This window comes from Lepidochelys kempii, chromosome 3, assembly GCF_965140285.1.
Source record: "Lepidochelys kempii isolate rLepKem1 chromosome 3, rLepKem1.hap1, whole genome shotgun sequence".
Classification (NCBI taxonomy): Eukaryota; Metazoa; Chordata; order Testudines; family Cheloniidae; genus Lepidochelys; species Lepidochelys kempii.
Genome location: NC_136382.1, coordinates 9,739,713 through 9,757,520, shown reverse-complemented (window position 1 = coordinate 9,757,520; position 17,808 = coordinate 9,739,713). Strand labels below are relative to the sequence as shown.

The 17,808-nt window shown below is 41.7% G+C and overlaps 1 protein-coding gene across 7 annotated transcripts in view; it reads right to left on the bottom strand.

Moving 5' to 3' along the window:
- The window catches only part of MSRA (methionine sulfoxide reductase A), a 450,230-nt gene that overhangs the window by 210,731 nt on the left and 221,691 nt on the right, over window positions 1–17,808 (bottom strand). For all 7 annotated transcript variants that reach the window (XM_073335656.2, XM_073335660.2, XM_073335662.2 and 4 more), the window contains one exon: window positions 4,374–4,493. In XM_073335656.2, the coding sequence (XP_073191757.1) occupies window positions 4,374–4,493 (120 nt within the window). The remainder of the gene's footprint in view (window positions 1–4,373; window positions 4,494–17,808) is intronic.

The window sequence follows — 17,808 nt, the reverse complement described above, 5'->3', positions numbered from 1 at the left end:
GCAGGCCAGGGCCCCCCTGTGTTCCGGGTGGCCCTGCCTGCTATGGGCGGAGGGGGGCAGCTCCCAGAATCTCGGCTCCCAGAATTGTGGCCATGGGGGTGGTGCTGCGCTGCTCGGAGCCACCTGCACACTCCCTGCACCAAACAGCAGCTGCCCCAGGTAAGTGCTCTGCACCTCCTGCCTGCCCCAGCCTCGAGCGCCCTCCCACACCCCAACTCCCTTCCAGACCCCGCACCCCCACCCTGAGCGCCTGCTGTATCACAAAGTGTTAAACCAAGATTTTCAAAAATAATAAAGCATATTCAATCACACTGCTCTCACTAAAAATATTATTATTAATAATAATTTTTAGTGAGAGTAAAAGTTTTTTTGTACCGTTAATAAATAAAAAAAATTTAAAAATATTGTTTATTTCATTATCTCATCTTTTTAATTTCTATTTTTTGTGTATGTTTTATAATTTACACAATATATTAGTACAGTAGTACATGTATATAATTTAGACATAAATAAATATACATATATTGGGGGTGCGTGCTCAAAAAATTTTTACTGATAGGGGTGTGCAATCAAAAAAGTTTGGAGACCACTGGTCTAATGCACTGAAAATAGCTCAGAATGCTTCTCCACTGCAGAATGGCTTTTCATATTTTCATCTGTACAGTAGTTACTATGAAATGTAAAAATAATTTTCTATCAGTGTATTCATAAGCTTCACAAGAGCTTGATTATCTCTAAACATCAATTTAACAAGGCAACACCATACCAATTGATAGGACGATCTGTAGAACAACAGTTTATGCTCTGTATAGCATGACACTGGTCTGACCTCTATTTCTTGCAAGCAGAAATCATGGCTCTTCCACCTTCCCACCAGCTAGAATCCAGTGAACTTTCAAAATGCCTTGGACAGAGCTCTACACAAGAACAGCTATATTGACAAATCCCTTCTAGTGTAAACAAAGCTTAAGGGTTTGAGTGGTGAGGTTTATTCTGAGGCAACAATAACTGTCACTAAATGACATTTCTGTGTTTGTTTTACAGAAAAATGATACATTCAGTGTTTTAACTATGGTTTAGAAATGGCCATTTTCCATTTTTTAAAAATCCCCACTGTTTTCCACCATGTGACAAGAGAAGGTGTGACACTCCTTCCCAAGACCTCCCCCACTTTGGGCACAATATGCTGCTCTTGCTTTCCACACAGGTGATCACTATGCAAATGGTACCATTGTGGCCTTTGTATGCAAAAGTAGGGCTAGGAGGCACAACTAATTTATAAAGTGCTCTGAGACCCTTGGGTAAAAGGCACACACACACACGTGCAAGTTAGAGTTATTGGTATTGTAATGCTCTATTTTTGCAGTGCACCTTCAAGGCATCTGAACCTGACCTATCTTTTGTTAGACCACCTCTCACCTGAGATAGCCAATTGCAGATCGGGTTCTATGGTTCCCCCCTGCCCTTTATTCCAGGAGCATACATTAATTCATTATTATGCCAAATTTATGCATGAAAAGACATGGTACATGCTCCAAAAAGCTTACAGTCAAAATCAAAGAGACAAATACAGTATACAAGTGTAACAGGGTTGGACATCCCCTGTGCGCCCCCTTGTGGCCAGGGGTGTCTGTGCAGTGCCCTGCTAATAATTTCTCTCTCAAAGGGCTCCTTACAGACTCCACATGCTCTTCCTGAGCTCAGAATACCCATCTTTGGGGTCTGGGGTTTAGTCACAGAAAATAACTCAAAATAAAACTCCAAGTCCCAAATTAAAGTCTCACAAACAAATATTTCTCTGCCTAGGGGGCTTCTGCACTCTTTCCCTTGCCTGCTCAGGGTCCCTCCTGCATTAGCAGGTTACTCCCAACCTTTCCTGGCTGTAGTGTTAGACCCAGATCCCAGGACTCTGCTGGAGCCTACTCACTTCTAGCAGTCTCTGTTCTTCTGGAGCAATACCCACACCTACTGCTTCCAGCTGCTCTTTATAGGAGAATCACCTGATCCCTCTCAAGTGGGGCTCATCTGGTACTCTGGGCTGGATTAGCCCCAGGCTCTTCAGCCCAAGGACCCTGTTACAACAGGATATTACCCTCTCTCTCTATGGAGCTATTCTGAAGCCCAGCAGGAGGACTGAAGCCAGTCTACAATGCAAGTATTCAAGAGAGCTTACACTCTCAGCATACAGGTTTCAGAATAGCAGCCACATTAGTCTGTATCCGCAAAAAGAAAAGGAGGACTTGTGGTACCTTAGAGACTAACAAATTTATTTGAGCATAAGCTTTTGTGAGCTACAGCTCACTTCATTGGATGCATTCAGTGGAAAATACCGTGGGGAGATTTATATACACAAAGAACATGAAACAATGGGTGTTACCATACACACTGTAAGGAGAGTGATCAGGTAAGGTGACCTTTACTATCGGGGGAGAGGGAAAACCTTTTGTAGTGATAATCAAGGTGGGCCATTTCCAGCGTTGACAAGAACGTGTGAGGAACGTGGGAGGTGGAAGGGGGAATAAACACGGGGAAATAGTTTTACTTTGTGTAATGACCCATCCACTCCCAGTCTTTATTCAAGCCTAAATTAATTGTATCCCGTTTGCAAATTAATTCCAATTCAACAGTCTCTCATAGGAGTCTGTTTCTGAAGTTTTTTTGTTGAAGAATTGCCACTTTTAGGTCTGTAATCAGTATACTTCACTGTCTCTCCCAGCCCATCCCCTGTTCCAGCCTCTGTTCACACCTTCCCTGGCCAGCAGCCAGCACTTAGCAACTTTAGAGGGACCCTCAAAATTCTACCATAAATCTCAGCATACCAGGACTGTGTGTGTGTGTGTTGGGATGGAGGAAATTGTAACATACTTCACTATCCAACATAAAAGGTCTGATACTCAGGGGAATTATGGTCACATTTTGTGGGCCTTTTACCAGCTAATGGTCAGGCTGTTGAAGAGAATGGACTGAAAGTGCCAGATGGCTAGAGGACTACACACAATCATAAACACTGCACATGGAGCACTGAAGTGGAGAACCAGGCCCAAGGTGTAATATAGTGGAAGTTAAGCTTTCAGAAAGGAGGTAATGGATGAGCTTGACAAATGAGAAAGACATGACTGATCCGCTGCGCTGTTTTCTTAACGTGTGATGACTCTCCTTGTGTCTGTGCTCTCCAGCTGCCTGCAGGTGCCCCAGCCTAAGGTATAGCCTGCAACTGCACAGGCATCAGTTAATGCCAAAGGTACCCTCTCCCAGTATTCTAGTTTGGCGGGGCGGGGGATTAAGTTCATTTCCACTCAGTCCTTCCTTTCAGGAACACTTTGGCTGTTAGTTGTCACTAGTGAAAGATTACCTCTGTGCCTATGTAAAAATAGCTCCCATCATTTTTGCTTTCTAGAGTAATTTCCCGTATGTGTTTCATTTCTTGCTTAATAAAGACACAACATCACTTTTCACCATCTTGCTTATTTACAGGTGGTTTCTGTTTCCTTGGGTACTCTGCAGCAATTCTCTTTGGCTGATATGACATCTACTAATTGCTAGGACTGCCAAACTTTTTCCACTATTTTATGTCATCCCTAGGTGCCCGGTAATAAACAAAAGTGGTAGAGCAGCCTCAGCAGTTGGCATGAAAAGTGTTGACAAGAGAACAAAAGCAAAGTGAAACCTCAAAGCTATCATCTACTAAAGACTGTGTAGGAGAGCAAGCCGGAAGAACTATGCCCAGCATGGGTACACTTTCAGAGCAGCACTAATCAGTGTAAAATAGCTGTAAAGGATTATGGGATTTGAATTACCGGTAAAAACAATGGAAGGTTTTTAGTTGTAGTAAGGTGGAAGGACTGGTGAGAGCATGGACAAATCCTGGAGTTTTGTTTTGGACTGGTGGGATGGTGGCTGTTGGGTGTATATAAAAGATAAAGTATTGAAAATAATTCAGGAGAGAGATTATATTTAAACTTATCACCATAAGACACCCTAGGGACAAAAAGAAAGACTGAGCTGATTCCTGACTTCTGTCAGTACTAAAGGAATGGTTTGAATTGTACATTATCGGTTTTCCAAAGAAGAAATATACGGTAGTTATAATTTCCTGAGAGCATACAGGGAAACCTAACAGACTAAAACAATGTAAACCTGTTTTTTTCATCCTTAGTGTATTTGTATGCACCCCAGCTAATTAGATACTGGGGGATGATGGTTGCTTGTAAATATCTTAGATTATATTAACATTTAGATTGGTTCAGTAGATATCAGTGTTCATTATGGATCCAACCCTGAGAGGTTCTGATCACCCTCCACTCCCATTAAAATAGATCATAATCTTGTAGGATCAGGTCCATGATCTGTGAAATCAAAGGAAACAGACATACCTGAACAAACCTCTTCATAGGTGGGATTTGGGGTACACCCTCCTGCATAACCCACTTGAGTGGAGTAGACTCCTTTCTGTGTCCAAAACTTTCTCTCTGCTCCCCAGAAACATCCCATACCTGTATAATGTGTAAAGTATACAACAAGATGTCAAGATCTAATCAATATTAAATCAATCACTTGCACATTAATTAAGACTCTCTGTACTGGAAACGACTGATGCAACTGGCACATGACAGTCAAATGTCCACCAAGATTAGCTATGGATTTACGATTCTGTACAAATCCATTCCCCTTCATGAAGCAAGCACAGACAAAACGTCTGATTCGTCTGAATATCAGCATATTATAGATAGGAAAATTTAGAATAACCTATATGATTTTCAAAGGCACACATTTTAATGACATGAATCCCCACCCACCTAAAAAAACCCATTGCTTAAATGGCAATTGTACATATTTCTGTAGCCGCATTTTCCTTTAGTTGATTAGCAAGCTGTCAAAACACATTAATTTGTATTAATGGCAAACATTTATTTAATGTTCTGCTTCCTGGCACATGCAATCTTTAAAGGTGGAAGAGTAATAATTAACTAAATTATAGATCATAGAGGATAAAAAAACTCTCAGGCTTAGTTCATTTATGCATGCAAATATCTGATGTGCATGCAAAAATCAGGTATTTGTTCACCCACATGGCCAGTTATCAAAAGAGACCAGATTGTCGGCTGATTTAAAATGGGCAAAATTCCACTGAGTTCAATGGAGCCTCATCAATGTATACCACCTGAAGAGGTTATTGAGTGAGGACCTGATTTGCACATGCACATCAATTTTTGTACTCATAATTTCAAACTGATGCATGCAATTCTACATGCCTTATTTTAAAAATATGGCCCTAAACTAATGTTATTTTCCATGGAAAGCTGCTCCCATACATTTATTAAATCCCTCCTAGGCCATTCTGAATTATGTTCATTATTTCCATGACCTATTGGGCCAGATTCTCTGCTAGTATAATCTGCGTAGTTCAATTGACTTCAATGGAGCTGCGCCAATTTGCCCCACATGCAGATCTGGCCACTTGTGCCTGTCATTGGAATGGGGTGCCTTAACTGATTGCTAATGACTGGGAACCTACATGACTAATAGTCAGGATTCTCTGAACATTTTATCTAGTTAAGAAGAATGAATTACTTATTGTTTGTGAAGCGCTCCAAAAATGAAAAGTGTCATGTAAATGCTATTATTATCTAACTAATCTATGATTACAGATGGCAATGTATTTCTTGTGTGAACTTTTGAATAGTTTTTTTTAATCTCTTCTCCTACTAAAACGCTGGAAATAAAGGGTTGTGTAACATACAATAAATTCCAATTACAGTCGGAAAACAGCGAACAGTTGTAGGTTTTGCAATGATAATACTTTTGAGATTTCAGGTTAAAAATATTACCTAAAGTTTCCATTAAAGCACAGCTAAAAGAACAAAACAGGGCCTTCCATAAAATACAAATTGTTCACAAAGGCATATCCTTCCTTTGAAACTTCAGAAATCAACTTCAAACTCAAGTAACTCATTCTGATCAACTCTTATCTTTGTTTTCAGTTGTAATGCACTAAATATACAGGCGCAATGTCACTGCCATTTTAGAATACCTGTTGTCAATTACAACCAGCCTGTTGTCCAGCATTAATGCTACCATTATATAGTCAGCTGAGCCTGGAACTGGGAGTCTACTGGTGTGGGTTTTACACTCAGCTCTGCCTGTGATTTGCTGGCTTTTGGCAGGTGACAGGTAAATTTTCAGCACACACAAAGCGTGTGTGGACACACTTGTGCCAGTACCTTGCAGGTGCAAAAATCTACACACGTGTGCAAATTCTAACACCTGAGCACACACTTTAATAGTCCAAAACCTGCATATGCGAGTGTCAGAAGCAGCAACCACAAAATCCACAGGGACCACTCAAACACAGAGTGCATGCAAGTGCTAGACTATTTAAGAAGCATACACAAGCGTTAGCAAAGTTCAGACGCAAATACGTGTGTATACAATTTTGTGTATGCAAAAGGGAAACTGGCCTTTAAAAAAATCCAGGACTTCAGCATCCAGAATTGTCAATCTTCTAGGTGGCGTCTACTGACTTTCTTGAAGCAGTGGGCATTTACCGGGGTTGTCTATGTAGTGTCCCTCTCTGGATCTCTTGATTTGACCCTGTGGCCTGCACCGCCATCCCCAGCTTTTTCATTCTTGTTCCCCATAATCAGTTGATCTCTGAGCTCAGTGGCGTCCTCCCACATTTAAGGAGGTGGGCCTTTTGTTGTTCTAGTGCAGGGATTCTCACAGCAAAATGTTTGGTGGCCACAGACTGTAGCTACCAACTCTTGCTGGTGGCCACTCTGACAAATTTTCCTAAAATACTTAATTAACATTAGGAAAAACAATTGTAATTTATTGATGTGGGTTTTTTTTCTTTTGCAGACTCAATAATAACAATAATGTACAATTGTATTTTGGTGCCCCTGGACCTCGCTGCCTACCGCAGCCCCCCACCCATCGCCTCTGGCCCCTGCTGCCCCCTCCATCCATCTCCTCTAGTCCCCGCTGCCTACCCTGGCCTGTCACTGCCCTCCTGGGCTCCCCATCGCCCCCTGAGCCCCACTGCTTCCCCTACATTGCCCCAAGCTCCATTCCGCAGCCTCACACCCCAGGCTTATGCCACTCCTTGCCTCTTGACCACAGCACTCAGTAAGGCTGGCCTTCTTGAAGCCCTGCTGCCATGGGCTGAAGCCCAGAGCAGAAGCCCCACGGCTGGAGCAGGTGTGGGGAGGCTGAAGTCCGGAGCCGCACCACCTCAGGGGACTGAAGACCAGAGCCTGCTGTCAGAGCCCCAAGGCTGAAGTGGGGGGTGCTGAAGCCAGTCCCCGGAGTCCCATGGTTGAAGCCAAGGCGGGGGGGGTAGGTTGAAGCCTGCCGCCAGAGCGTCTGGCTGAAAATGGGGGATCACTCCCTCCCCATCTCTACCCAGGAGACTATTGAGGCTGCAGGAAAAACTCCTGGTGGCCACATGCGGCCACAGTGGCCACATTTGAGAAATGCTGTAGTGAACTCTGCGCACTATCCCATGTATCAAATAGGCCAGCACCTTCACAAGCAGTAAATCCTCACACCCATGAAATCAAATAGCAAAGCCGTGTTAAATTATTTTATAGCCTATCAATACATTCAATAGCTGATATCTCTCTGCTAAAGTGTTGGCATGTTCAGGGGCGGGGGGGAAGAACTGTCATAAAGTGACATTCTACTAATAGAAGAGACATCAGCACGTGCCTGAATTGCAACATATCAAACAATGGGGATTGTGGAAATAAACAGATCTCTGCAGGGCAGTGACTTTCTCTTACTAGGTAAACTCTGAGCAGTTACTAGCGCAATGTACTCCTGATCTTAGGGCTTGTCTACGTGGCGCGCTGAAGCACTGTAGATTTATACTCCTGTTTGCCATGCACTAAATCATTGTTTATACATGTCCTGAGTGAAGGAATGTTGATGCTATTATATTAAAATTAATTGCTATTTATAATTAATTAGTCAACTGTAGATGTTTTTAATCATTTGATATCATTTTGAGGAACAGCAATACGGAAAATTGTGCCGGGAGAGAGGGAGGGAAGCACCTATAATGTAAATGTGATTGTAGAACCACTAATCTGATTTCAGCCCATCCACACAGTAACTTATTGATCCCCACACTTGATCAGTTGGGCTGCAGCATTAGAGATGGGCAGATAGCGAAGATGCGTCTGGAGTAAAAATACTGGAGAAAATATTCTACTACCCTAGAAAAGCATAGTTTGAACATTGCTGGATTTGCAGCAGAGCACGCAAGCATTAAAGATATTTGTCACTTTGTAATCACCAATTTGTAAAACATAAACAATTGTTCTAGCGATACGCTTGAATTTCGAAAGACACTTTGAAACTATACGATTTTGAACTTCACAATCAATCTGATTGAAACTTGAACCTTTTAAGGCTAGTCTACCCCTAGAAATAACATTAATCACACAGTCTGGGAATGAATGCTAATGCTTAAATTCCTTTTTCGGATTCTGTTGCCATTTTCTCAAGCTGTACGCTCAACGTTTACATCATTTGAACAACTTCTTAATTAACTCATAACCTTGTATTCAACTGAAGAGCATGTGTTTCTATGAGCAACAGGAGTCATTGGCAAGACTGTACAAAAAATTAGGGAACTCTAGTTATTTAAGAAAAACACCTTAAAGCAAGCAGTTACTCCATTAAAATGGATGAGAATCTACTAGTGTAAAAACAGAACAATGATACCTTAATTCCTCTTACCTATAATAGCTATTGAAATATTACATGTAGATTAACCAAAGATATAAACTGAACCATAGGTGTTTTATGCTGCCACACCCCCTGGCTTGAAGTGGTTTCCATCATATATAGGGTTAACAGGTTGTTTCAATGGCTCTCAGCACCCCCACTTTACAAATTGTTCCAGCCCCCTGAACTGAAAACTACAGCTTTGCAAAGAATTGATTTCTCAGTTCTCAAGTCAAACTAAAAATTGGGGAGGAAAAAAGTTTTGTATGGACCCAAAACAAAAATTCTGTTTTCACAGAAAGCATAGAACTGTGAAAAAATTAATTTGGGGCATTTTAACTGCTTTTTTATTAAAAGCAAAGGACATTCGGAAATGCCATTTACAAATGTAAATGCCATTTACACTGGAGGAGGATCTTCCCCCACTTTATAGGCCTGTGGTTAGAGTACTCGCCTGGGATGTGGGAGATGTCGGTTCAAGTCCCCAATTTGGAGCAGAGAGTTGAAGTCGCATCTCCCTCTTTACGGGTAAGTGCCCTAACTACTGGGCTATTGGGTATTCTGGTATGGCGGCTCTCTCAGGGCTTTACCGGGATCTATTTAGTGGGTCTTCAATAGATCTGATGGCAGAGCGCTCTCTGGTTGACCCCGGTACTCCAGCTTTACGATAAGAGTAAGGGAAGTCGATCGGAGAGTGTCTCCTGTCGACTCAGCACCATGAAAACACCAGGGTAAGTCGACCTAAGCTATGTGGACTCCAGCTATGTTATTTACGTACCAGGAGTAGCGTAACTTAGGTCAACTTACCCCTGTAGTGAAGACAAGTCCCTAAGGTCTCTTTTGTTGGAACTGTTCCACTTTGTATAAAGTGCTTAAATAGTCCTTAGTAAAAGGACCTGAATTTGAGTTTCCCACCATAACCCAGATGAGTGCTTTAACCATGGGGCTATAGGATATAAAAGGGAAGGTCTACTCCTGCTCCTCTGCTTTTAGGAATGGTGCCTATGTCCTATGGGGAATCTATCTGGGGAAAAAACCTGGAGGGATGAAATTATTCAGCAAATTTGTGTTGAATTCACAAATAGTTTTGGTCAACCCAAAACTCCATTTTTCAGTGAATAAACTATTTTTCCAAAACATTTTACCTAGTTCTACCGAACAAATGATAAAGTGTCTGGGAGGCATACACAGAAAGTCACTACTCGTAAAGTTCAGTCTTATTTATCCTCATAAAATGTTTCTCACTTTGTAATATTATTTTTGTTTTGTTAGAAATTCACTGTATACAAATAAAAAGCAATCAGAATTTTAGAATAATAGACTAAAAAGATCATTAAAAATTATGAAGTTTTCAAGATGTTCACATTACTGATGAAAGCATCTGCATGAACTTATTGTTGTTACTTTTGTTCTCCCTCCTGCTCTCCCATTCCCATTCCAATATTTGTTTCCATCCTTTGTCACAACAATACTCAGATCATATATAGCACTTTTCATTCACAGAGCTCAATGCACTTTAGAAAAGCAGGTAAGAGTCATTATCCTCAATTTGCAGAAGGAAAACTGAAGCATAAAGTGGTAAAGCAACTTGCCCAACGTCAAACAGCAGTAGAGCTCAGAGTAGAACCCAGGTCTCCTGACACCCAGTCCTGTGCTTAATCCACTGGATTGCTTTGTTATCTGAGCACATGCTAACTTTGGGCCCACATCTGTGAGGTGATGAGTTCTGAGGGAGCATCACATCTCATGGGATCTGGTCTTTGCATTGTATGTTCTTCAGGGCAGAAATGTTGATTTTACATGTCTGTAAAGTGGCATGCCTATTTATGGTACTATTTAAACCAGGGGTCGGCAACCTTCAGCATGCGGCCCATCAGGGTAATCTGCTGGTGGGCCGCGAGACATTTTGGCCAGGAACAATGAACCGCAGCCACTGGGAGCTGCGGGGGGCCATGCCTGCGGACAGTCAACGTAAACAAAATGTCTCGCGGCCCACCGGTGGATTACCCTGATGGGCCGTGTGCCGAAGGTTGCCGACCTCTGATCTAAACAAATCAAAATCCTCATCTGTTCTTTTAATGCCTATTCAATTTCAGTTGGGACTGATGTTTTCACTATAATATACATATGTGTAAGGTGTTTTCATTTGGGGCTTTTTACTTTCAATGCAGTTTTTCCTTTGTGTGATTTCCTCCCATGCCCTTTTCCTTTTGTTTTATCCTCCTCCAGTGAGAGCACGGTACAGTCATTTCCACCCATGCTGCCAGCATTACACACAAATGCACACACACACTATTCCCCATCCCTCCCGACAATCCAGTAAACACCAAAGCAGAAGATTCCCTTTCTCATCCTCTGGGGGATGAATGCATTATTTCTGTGACATACCAAATCTCTGCTGGCCTGCAGCATGAAATCCCTACACTATCCTCAAAGGCACTTTTCCATGGGGCAGATGAAGAAGTTTTATCAATGCTGCTAGGACATCAATGCTTCATTACGGAAGATGGAATTACAAAGGACACACATCCTGCTCATCTTGCTGTTGGCAGAGTTTAAAGGTGTAAATGTATTCAATATAGGAAGAAGGCTTTCATTTTAAAATACACATTTGGGAAGACAGGATGCACCGGTATGCTGAGGGGGGTGGCAGGCAGAGAATACTGGAATTCTCTTCCCCCTCTCCAAAACCTGCATAAGCAGCAGGGCAGGATCTATCCAAGGTTCAAGAGAGCACTAGGCAGGGGTCCAGCTCCTATAAGAACTGCCATACTCCATCAAACCAATGGTCTATCTAACCCAGAATCTTGTCTCCACCAGTCACCTATACCAGAGCTTCAGAGGACATGTACAAAACAGGGCAATTTTGAAGAAATCCACCCTTCTTCCCCTCCCAGTTTCTGTCAGTCAAAGGTTGAGGGGTGCCCCGACCATGGGGTTGCATCCCTGACCATCTTGACTAATAGCCATTGCTAGACTTATCCTCCCATTGATGGATATATCCTATGCCAGCCCGTGCAGAGAAACCCTAAGACGGAACAATTCTGCTTGCCAGCTGAAATGCTGCAGTACGCAGCCAACACTAGATGGGGGCACAGGCTGCTCCTATATAGTGTAGCTGTAAAGGGCAGCCAACAATACATCCCCAAGGTCCACCTCATGGAATCCTGCCCAGGCTAACAGGACTCCTGGAGCAGAGGATGCATCTGCCCATATCTCTGTTCCCCCTAGCAATGTTGGCCAGAGCTGAATTTGGCCCGGCATTTGAATATAGTTTATTTAGTTGCTTTTACAAAATTACCCACATTTTCAAATGCCTCAGAGAACCCTAGAAATCATGCATCTGCCTTAATGTTAATTTTCTTTTTTCAGTTGGAGGGGTAAAATGAACCATGCATATATTATTTTGCATATAAATGTAATAATGCCAGATGCCTACACTGCCACCAAAATACCAACTGTACAAGATTGTTCACTTTGCCTTTAAAGACATTGTTCAGTAGTGCAGCTGGTGCAGAATGGCTATCATGGTCCACCCAACTAGTGATGTTGCTCAGTGTTGAGCTGAAGAGATCCTTATATATGTAGTGTCCTTGATTACTGGGATCTTCTTGAGTGTATGTAATTCCAGAGCTCCTGGAGTCCTGAGACCTAAATTCTAGTTTCTGTAGCCATGCTTCACTGAGAACTTGGTACACGCATCTAGGAGCAGCAGTGGAATTTAGTCTCATTATTAAAGTTTCCACTTTGTTAAACACATCCACACTTCACACAATACAGCATTTACTAGGGGCCTGAGCCTTCACCAACTGAAGTCAATGGAACCAGGATCAGATCCTACAATTCCCAAAGTCCTGTCGCAGTATGCACCAAGACCAATGTAAAAATCTGGGATCAGTCATCTAGGAGATGTCTTTTTGGTTGTTCCAAAATCGTGGTTAGGAATCTGAAAGGAATCTCCACAGGATACTGCAATCTGTAAAGCACATTGGGGAACCTTCTAAACGAAAATGCTGCATACAGAGTTAATGTTATCCACCAGGATTTCAGACAAAATTGTATTACTGATGCGCTAAGGTGGTTAACACAACGCAACCACAGAGACTACAAAATGTTCAGGACCACTGGAAAACAAACAGCTAGTAAATGGTTGGGAGAAACTTAAAAGAATAAATATGGAGCACCAGCTCAATTGCAGTAAATAAAATTCCTGATGACAGATGGCATTAAGCAGATGATCATGCTAGCTAAGTGTTAGCTATAATGCTACAATAGGGCTTGATAAATATGTTGAACAGCTTGCCTGGGGCAAGTAAAACAATGCCCTCGGCAAGAAATTTAAAATGCAGTTTGCCTAACAGAGCAACTAAAGAGGAATTTCTGGCTCATCATTTTGCCAAAATGTGTTCTGTTCACAGAGAGGTTTGTTGGCTATGTTTCTTTTTCCATAGGAGTAGCAAGAGCTTCATATTCATTTAAATTAACAAATACCCATGAAATTTAGCAGTTTACCAGTACAGCAGATGTGGAAATTTGAAGCATATATTATATGTGCAGAGTGGATTATGATGACTGGAAGATCATGAGGGGAATGTGATGATAGAGAACGTGAATATAGCTGCTGAGAAAACTGCCTTCGTTTTCACTAAGATAAATGTGCACAGTGTGCCATAAGGAGACATATGATTGTAGGAAGAGAGAACAAGAAATTACTGCAATGGAGAGTTTTCCAACAAAATAGAATAAAAAGGGATGTATTTATCTTATGATTCATAAAATGTGTTTATCCAACAAACTCTAAATTCATGTTACAAAGTTATGACCAGTATGCGACTCATTAATATTGTGACAAATCTGTGGCCCTGTAGGAACTTCACAGTTGTCACCATGGTGCACACCATAGTCATACTGAATCGCACATCGACTAGAACTCAGAACCTTCTGTTCCGAAGGCAATTCTGATCTTATCCAGTAGAGGGAAGTGACATGCACATACACACACGCCTGTGAGTTTTTTAAAATATAAATGATCTTCCTTTTCAAGAGTACTTCCTTCTCTCTACCTCAATACTGCCGCCCCACCTCTCAGGCAAAAGGCTAAATGAATAGATAAGCCTTACAGGCCAAGGTCAACAAACTCGAACTCTGATGGACCAACTGAGCGAGAAAATTCCAGAGCTGAGGATATACGACTGAGAACATGTTGTCTCTAGTTCTCAAACATTTAAAGCAAGAAACTGTTTGCAAAAGCATCTGTGCTGTTTTCAACTGTTGTAAAGGTACATGATGAAAGAGTGTACCTAGAATCCAAGCCATCAAAATGAACACCATGAATGGCACCCAGATGTGAACAGGAAGCAAATGCAACTTATAGAAAACAGGAGTAATTCAGAGTAACTAAAACAGAAACCATTTTAAGACTAGAGGGTCTGAATCATTAAGTTAGCAGAAGAAGGGAGAGCTGTGGAGAACCAAGGGTCACACAAGAACCAGAGGTCACCCAATTAAATTAATAGGTAGCAGGTTTAAAACAAGAATAAAGAAGTACTTCTTCACACCATGCACAGTCAACCTGTGGAACTCATTGCCAGGGGATATTGTGAAGGCCAAAAGTATAACTGGGCTCAGAAAAGAACCAGATAAGTACACGTAGGACAGATCCATCACATCAATGGCTATTAGCTAAGATGGTCAGGGACAAAACCCTATGCTCTGGATTTCCTTAAACCTCTGACTGCCAGAAACGGAGACTGGATGACAGAAGATGGATCACTCGATAATTGCCCTGTTCTGTTCATTCCCTCTAAACTATATAGCATTGGCCACTGTCACAAGACAGGTTTCAGAGTAGCAGCCGTGTTAGTCTGCATCCGTAAAAAGACAAGGAGTACTTGTGGCACCTTAGAGACTAACAAATTTATTAGAGCATAAGCTTTCATGAACTACAGCTCACTTCACCAGATGCATACAGTGGAAAATATAGTGGGGAGATTTTATATACACAGAGAACATGAAACAATGGCTGTTGCATACACACTGTAATGAGAGTGATCAGGTAAGGTGAGCTATTACCAGCAGGAGAGTGGAGGGGGAACCTTTTGTAGTGATAATCAAGGTGGGCCATTTCCAGCAGTTCACAAGAACAGTAGGAGGGAAAATAAACAAGGGGAAATAGTTTTACTTTGTGTAATGACACATCCACTCCCAGTCTTTATTCAAACCTAAGTTAATTGTATCCAGTTTGCAAATTAATTCCAATTCAGCAGGCTCTTGTTAAACTGTTAAAGAAGTTTTTTTGTTGAAGAATTGCAACTTTTAGGTCTGTAATCGAGTGACCAAAGAGATTGAAGTCTTCTCCAACTGGTTTTTGAATGTTATAATTCTTGACGTCTGATTTGTGTCCATTTATTTTTTTACGTAGAGACTGTCCAGTTTGGCCAATGTACGTGACAGAGGGGCATTGCTGGCACACGATGGCATATATCACATTGGTAGATGTGCAGGTGAACGAGCCTCTGATAGTGTGGCTGATGTGATTAGGCCCTATGATGGTGTCCCCTCAATAGATATGTGGACACAGTTGGCAACTGGCTTTGTTGCAAGGATAGGTTCCTGGGTTAGTGTTTTTGTTGTGTGGTGTGTGGTTGCTGGTGAGTATTTGCTTCAGGTTGGGGGGCTGTCTGTAAGCAAGGACTGGCCTGTCTCCCAAGATCTGTGAGAGTGATGGGTCATCCTTCAGGATAGGTTGTAAATCCTTGATGATGCGTTGGAGAGGTTATAGTTGGGGGCTGAAGGTGATGGCTAGTGGAGTTCTGTTATTTTCCAATGCATCATCGCCCCCGCGCTCTCCTGCTGGTAATAGCTCACCTTTCCTGATCACTCTTGTTACAGCCCGCATGGTAACACCCATTGTTTCATGTTCTCTGTGTATATAAAATCTTCCCACTATATTTTCCACTGTTTGCATCTGATGAAGTGAGCTGTAGCTCATGAAAGCTTATGCTCTAATAAATTTGTTAGTCTCTAAGGTGCCACAAATACTCCTGTTCTTGTCACAAGACAGGATACTGAGCTAGGTGGACCATTGATCTGACCCAGTAGGGCCATTCTTATGTTCTTATGAAGGTGCCTGGATTCCTCCACCATAGCACATGCAATTATAGAGCAAGGGTGTGATCCTTAGAGAGAAGAGGAGGGTTGAAAGTACAGGGACTGTCATGAATTATCAGGTCCACACAAACATACATGGATCATAAGCTCCAGCTCCTGGTTCCCAAATGGGCACTGATAAGGGAATATGCCACAGGAGGAAGGCTGCAAAGCAGCAGTTTGGAGTTGGAGAATCAAACTTCCTTCCTCCCATAAAAACATCTAGAAGAGAAGATAATAATTTGCATTTGTCTAGCACCATTCATCTAAAAATCTCAAAGTATTTTGCAAACATTAATTAAGTCTCACAACTGTGAGTATTATTATAAATTATTATAACTATTCAACAGCTGCCAGAACCAACATACCCTCAGTTATGGAGGGAATCACTGTCAGAGCTGAGAGCAGAGCCCAAGAATCTGACTCAGAAGTGCCTGCTCTAACCATCAGACTACACCATCTCCTCTTCAGACTGCACATACCAGGTGGGTAGATACACTGGACCTTTTTGATAGAATGATACAGATTTAAAGTGCTTGCCCTCCTCTAGTTTGGCTCATTTTTATTGCGCAAGAGGTGGGTAAGTAGCAGCATCCTTCTAAAGCTAGCACCAGTAAGAAACCTGTATACAGAGTAACACTAAAAGGGAAACAAAATAAAGAGTTCGGCTTCTGGAAAGAGAGAGAAAATGTTAAAATATTAGGATTACCTTTAAAATGTCCCACCTAATAGTGCCCATTGATGATCTCGATATCTACTAGGCTGAGGATTAATCCAGCCAAGGATCGGCCTGGGTGAAGGAGAGATCAGCAATTTTTAATAGCAAACAGGAGATTGTCCTAAAAAGTGGTTTCATGTCTTATTTCGATAGCGTCTCCTCTTCTTATAAAAACTCCATTTTATTCCTTGAACTAGCATCACGTAATGAGCCTGATTCTGGTCTCTCTGACATCAGTGTATAAATTACATTTAGAAAGTATTAAATTGTTAAAAATGGGATCAGAATCAGGTCTCTGGAATTCAGATAAGAAGAGATTCTCTCTCCAATTATTATTATTATTTATATTACCATAACACCTAGGAGCCCTAGTCATTGGCCAGGACTCCATTGTGGTAAGTACTGGAGAAAAACAGAACAAAAATATGGTCCCTGCCCCAAAGAGCTTACCAGTGTATTTAAGGGGCAATTTACATGGGTGTCTTATAAACTACAATACAGGTTTACACAAATTGTTAGAGCTGAGTTAAACAAGTGATTATCAAGAACTATCCTGTGGACAGAATATGCGTTTTAACTCTACTCAGAAAGCAAACTCACTTTCTGGATGGAGGAACTTTCTATTTTATTTTAAAAAGGCTTAAAGTATGTTTCAGACATGAAAGATGATGAAGCTAAGAAGCCATAAAAGGCTAGACTTTTGTCATGCCTGTCACTTGGGGGAGATTTTATCATTATTCTGGACTTTTAAAAAAAAACATGATTTTTAGTGGTTGAGGAGCCGAGTGAGGGGTTGAGATGATGGGAAACAGTTGCACAAAAATTTCACTGAAAGCCACGAGTGCTTGCAAAATTAACCACTGAGTCACATGGACAGTTAAGCAGAATCAGTTCAGCGGCAACACTGCAGCCAAAAAATGATCTGACCCATGACTCAAGAGAGGAGGAGAGGCACTGTCCAAGGGGCAATAATCAGTATTTCAATGCAGAATGCTTTGGATGAACTATCAGTCCTCAGTGTCCTGTGTTTTAAGGATAGCACTGAAAGGTACCGAAAACAGTTACCTCCAGTTTTCCTTGGCCAGAAGGATGATGACTGGGATACTGCATGGGCCATGAAGGGGAATTCTGGGGGGAAAGGGAATGGTCAGGGGTTAAAGGTCACAATCTGACATCTTTAATTTTTGGCTCTTTTCTATTTCTTATAAAAC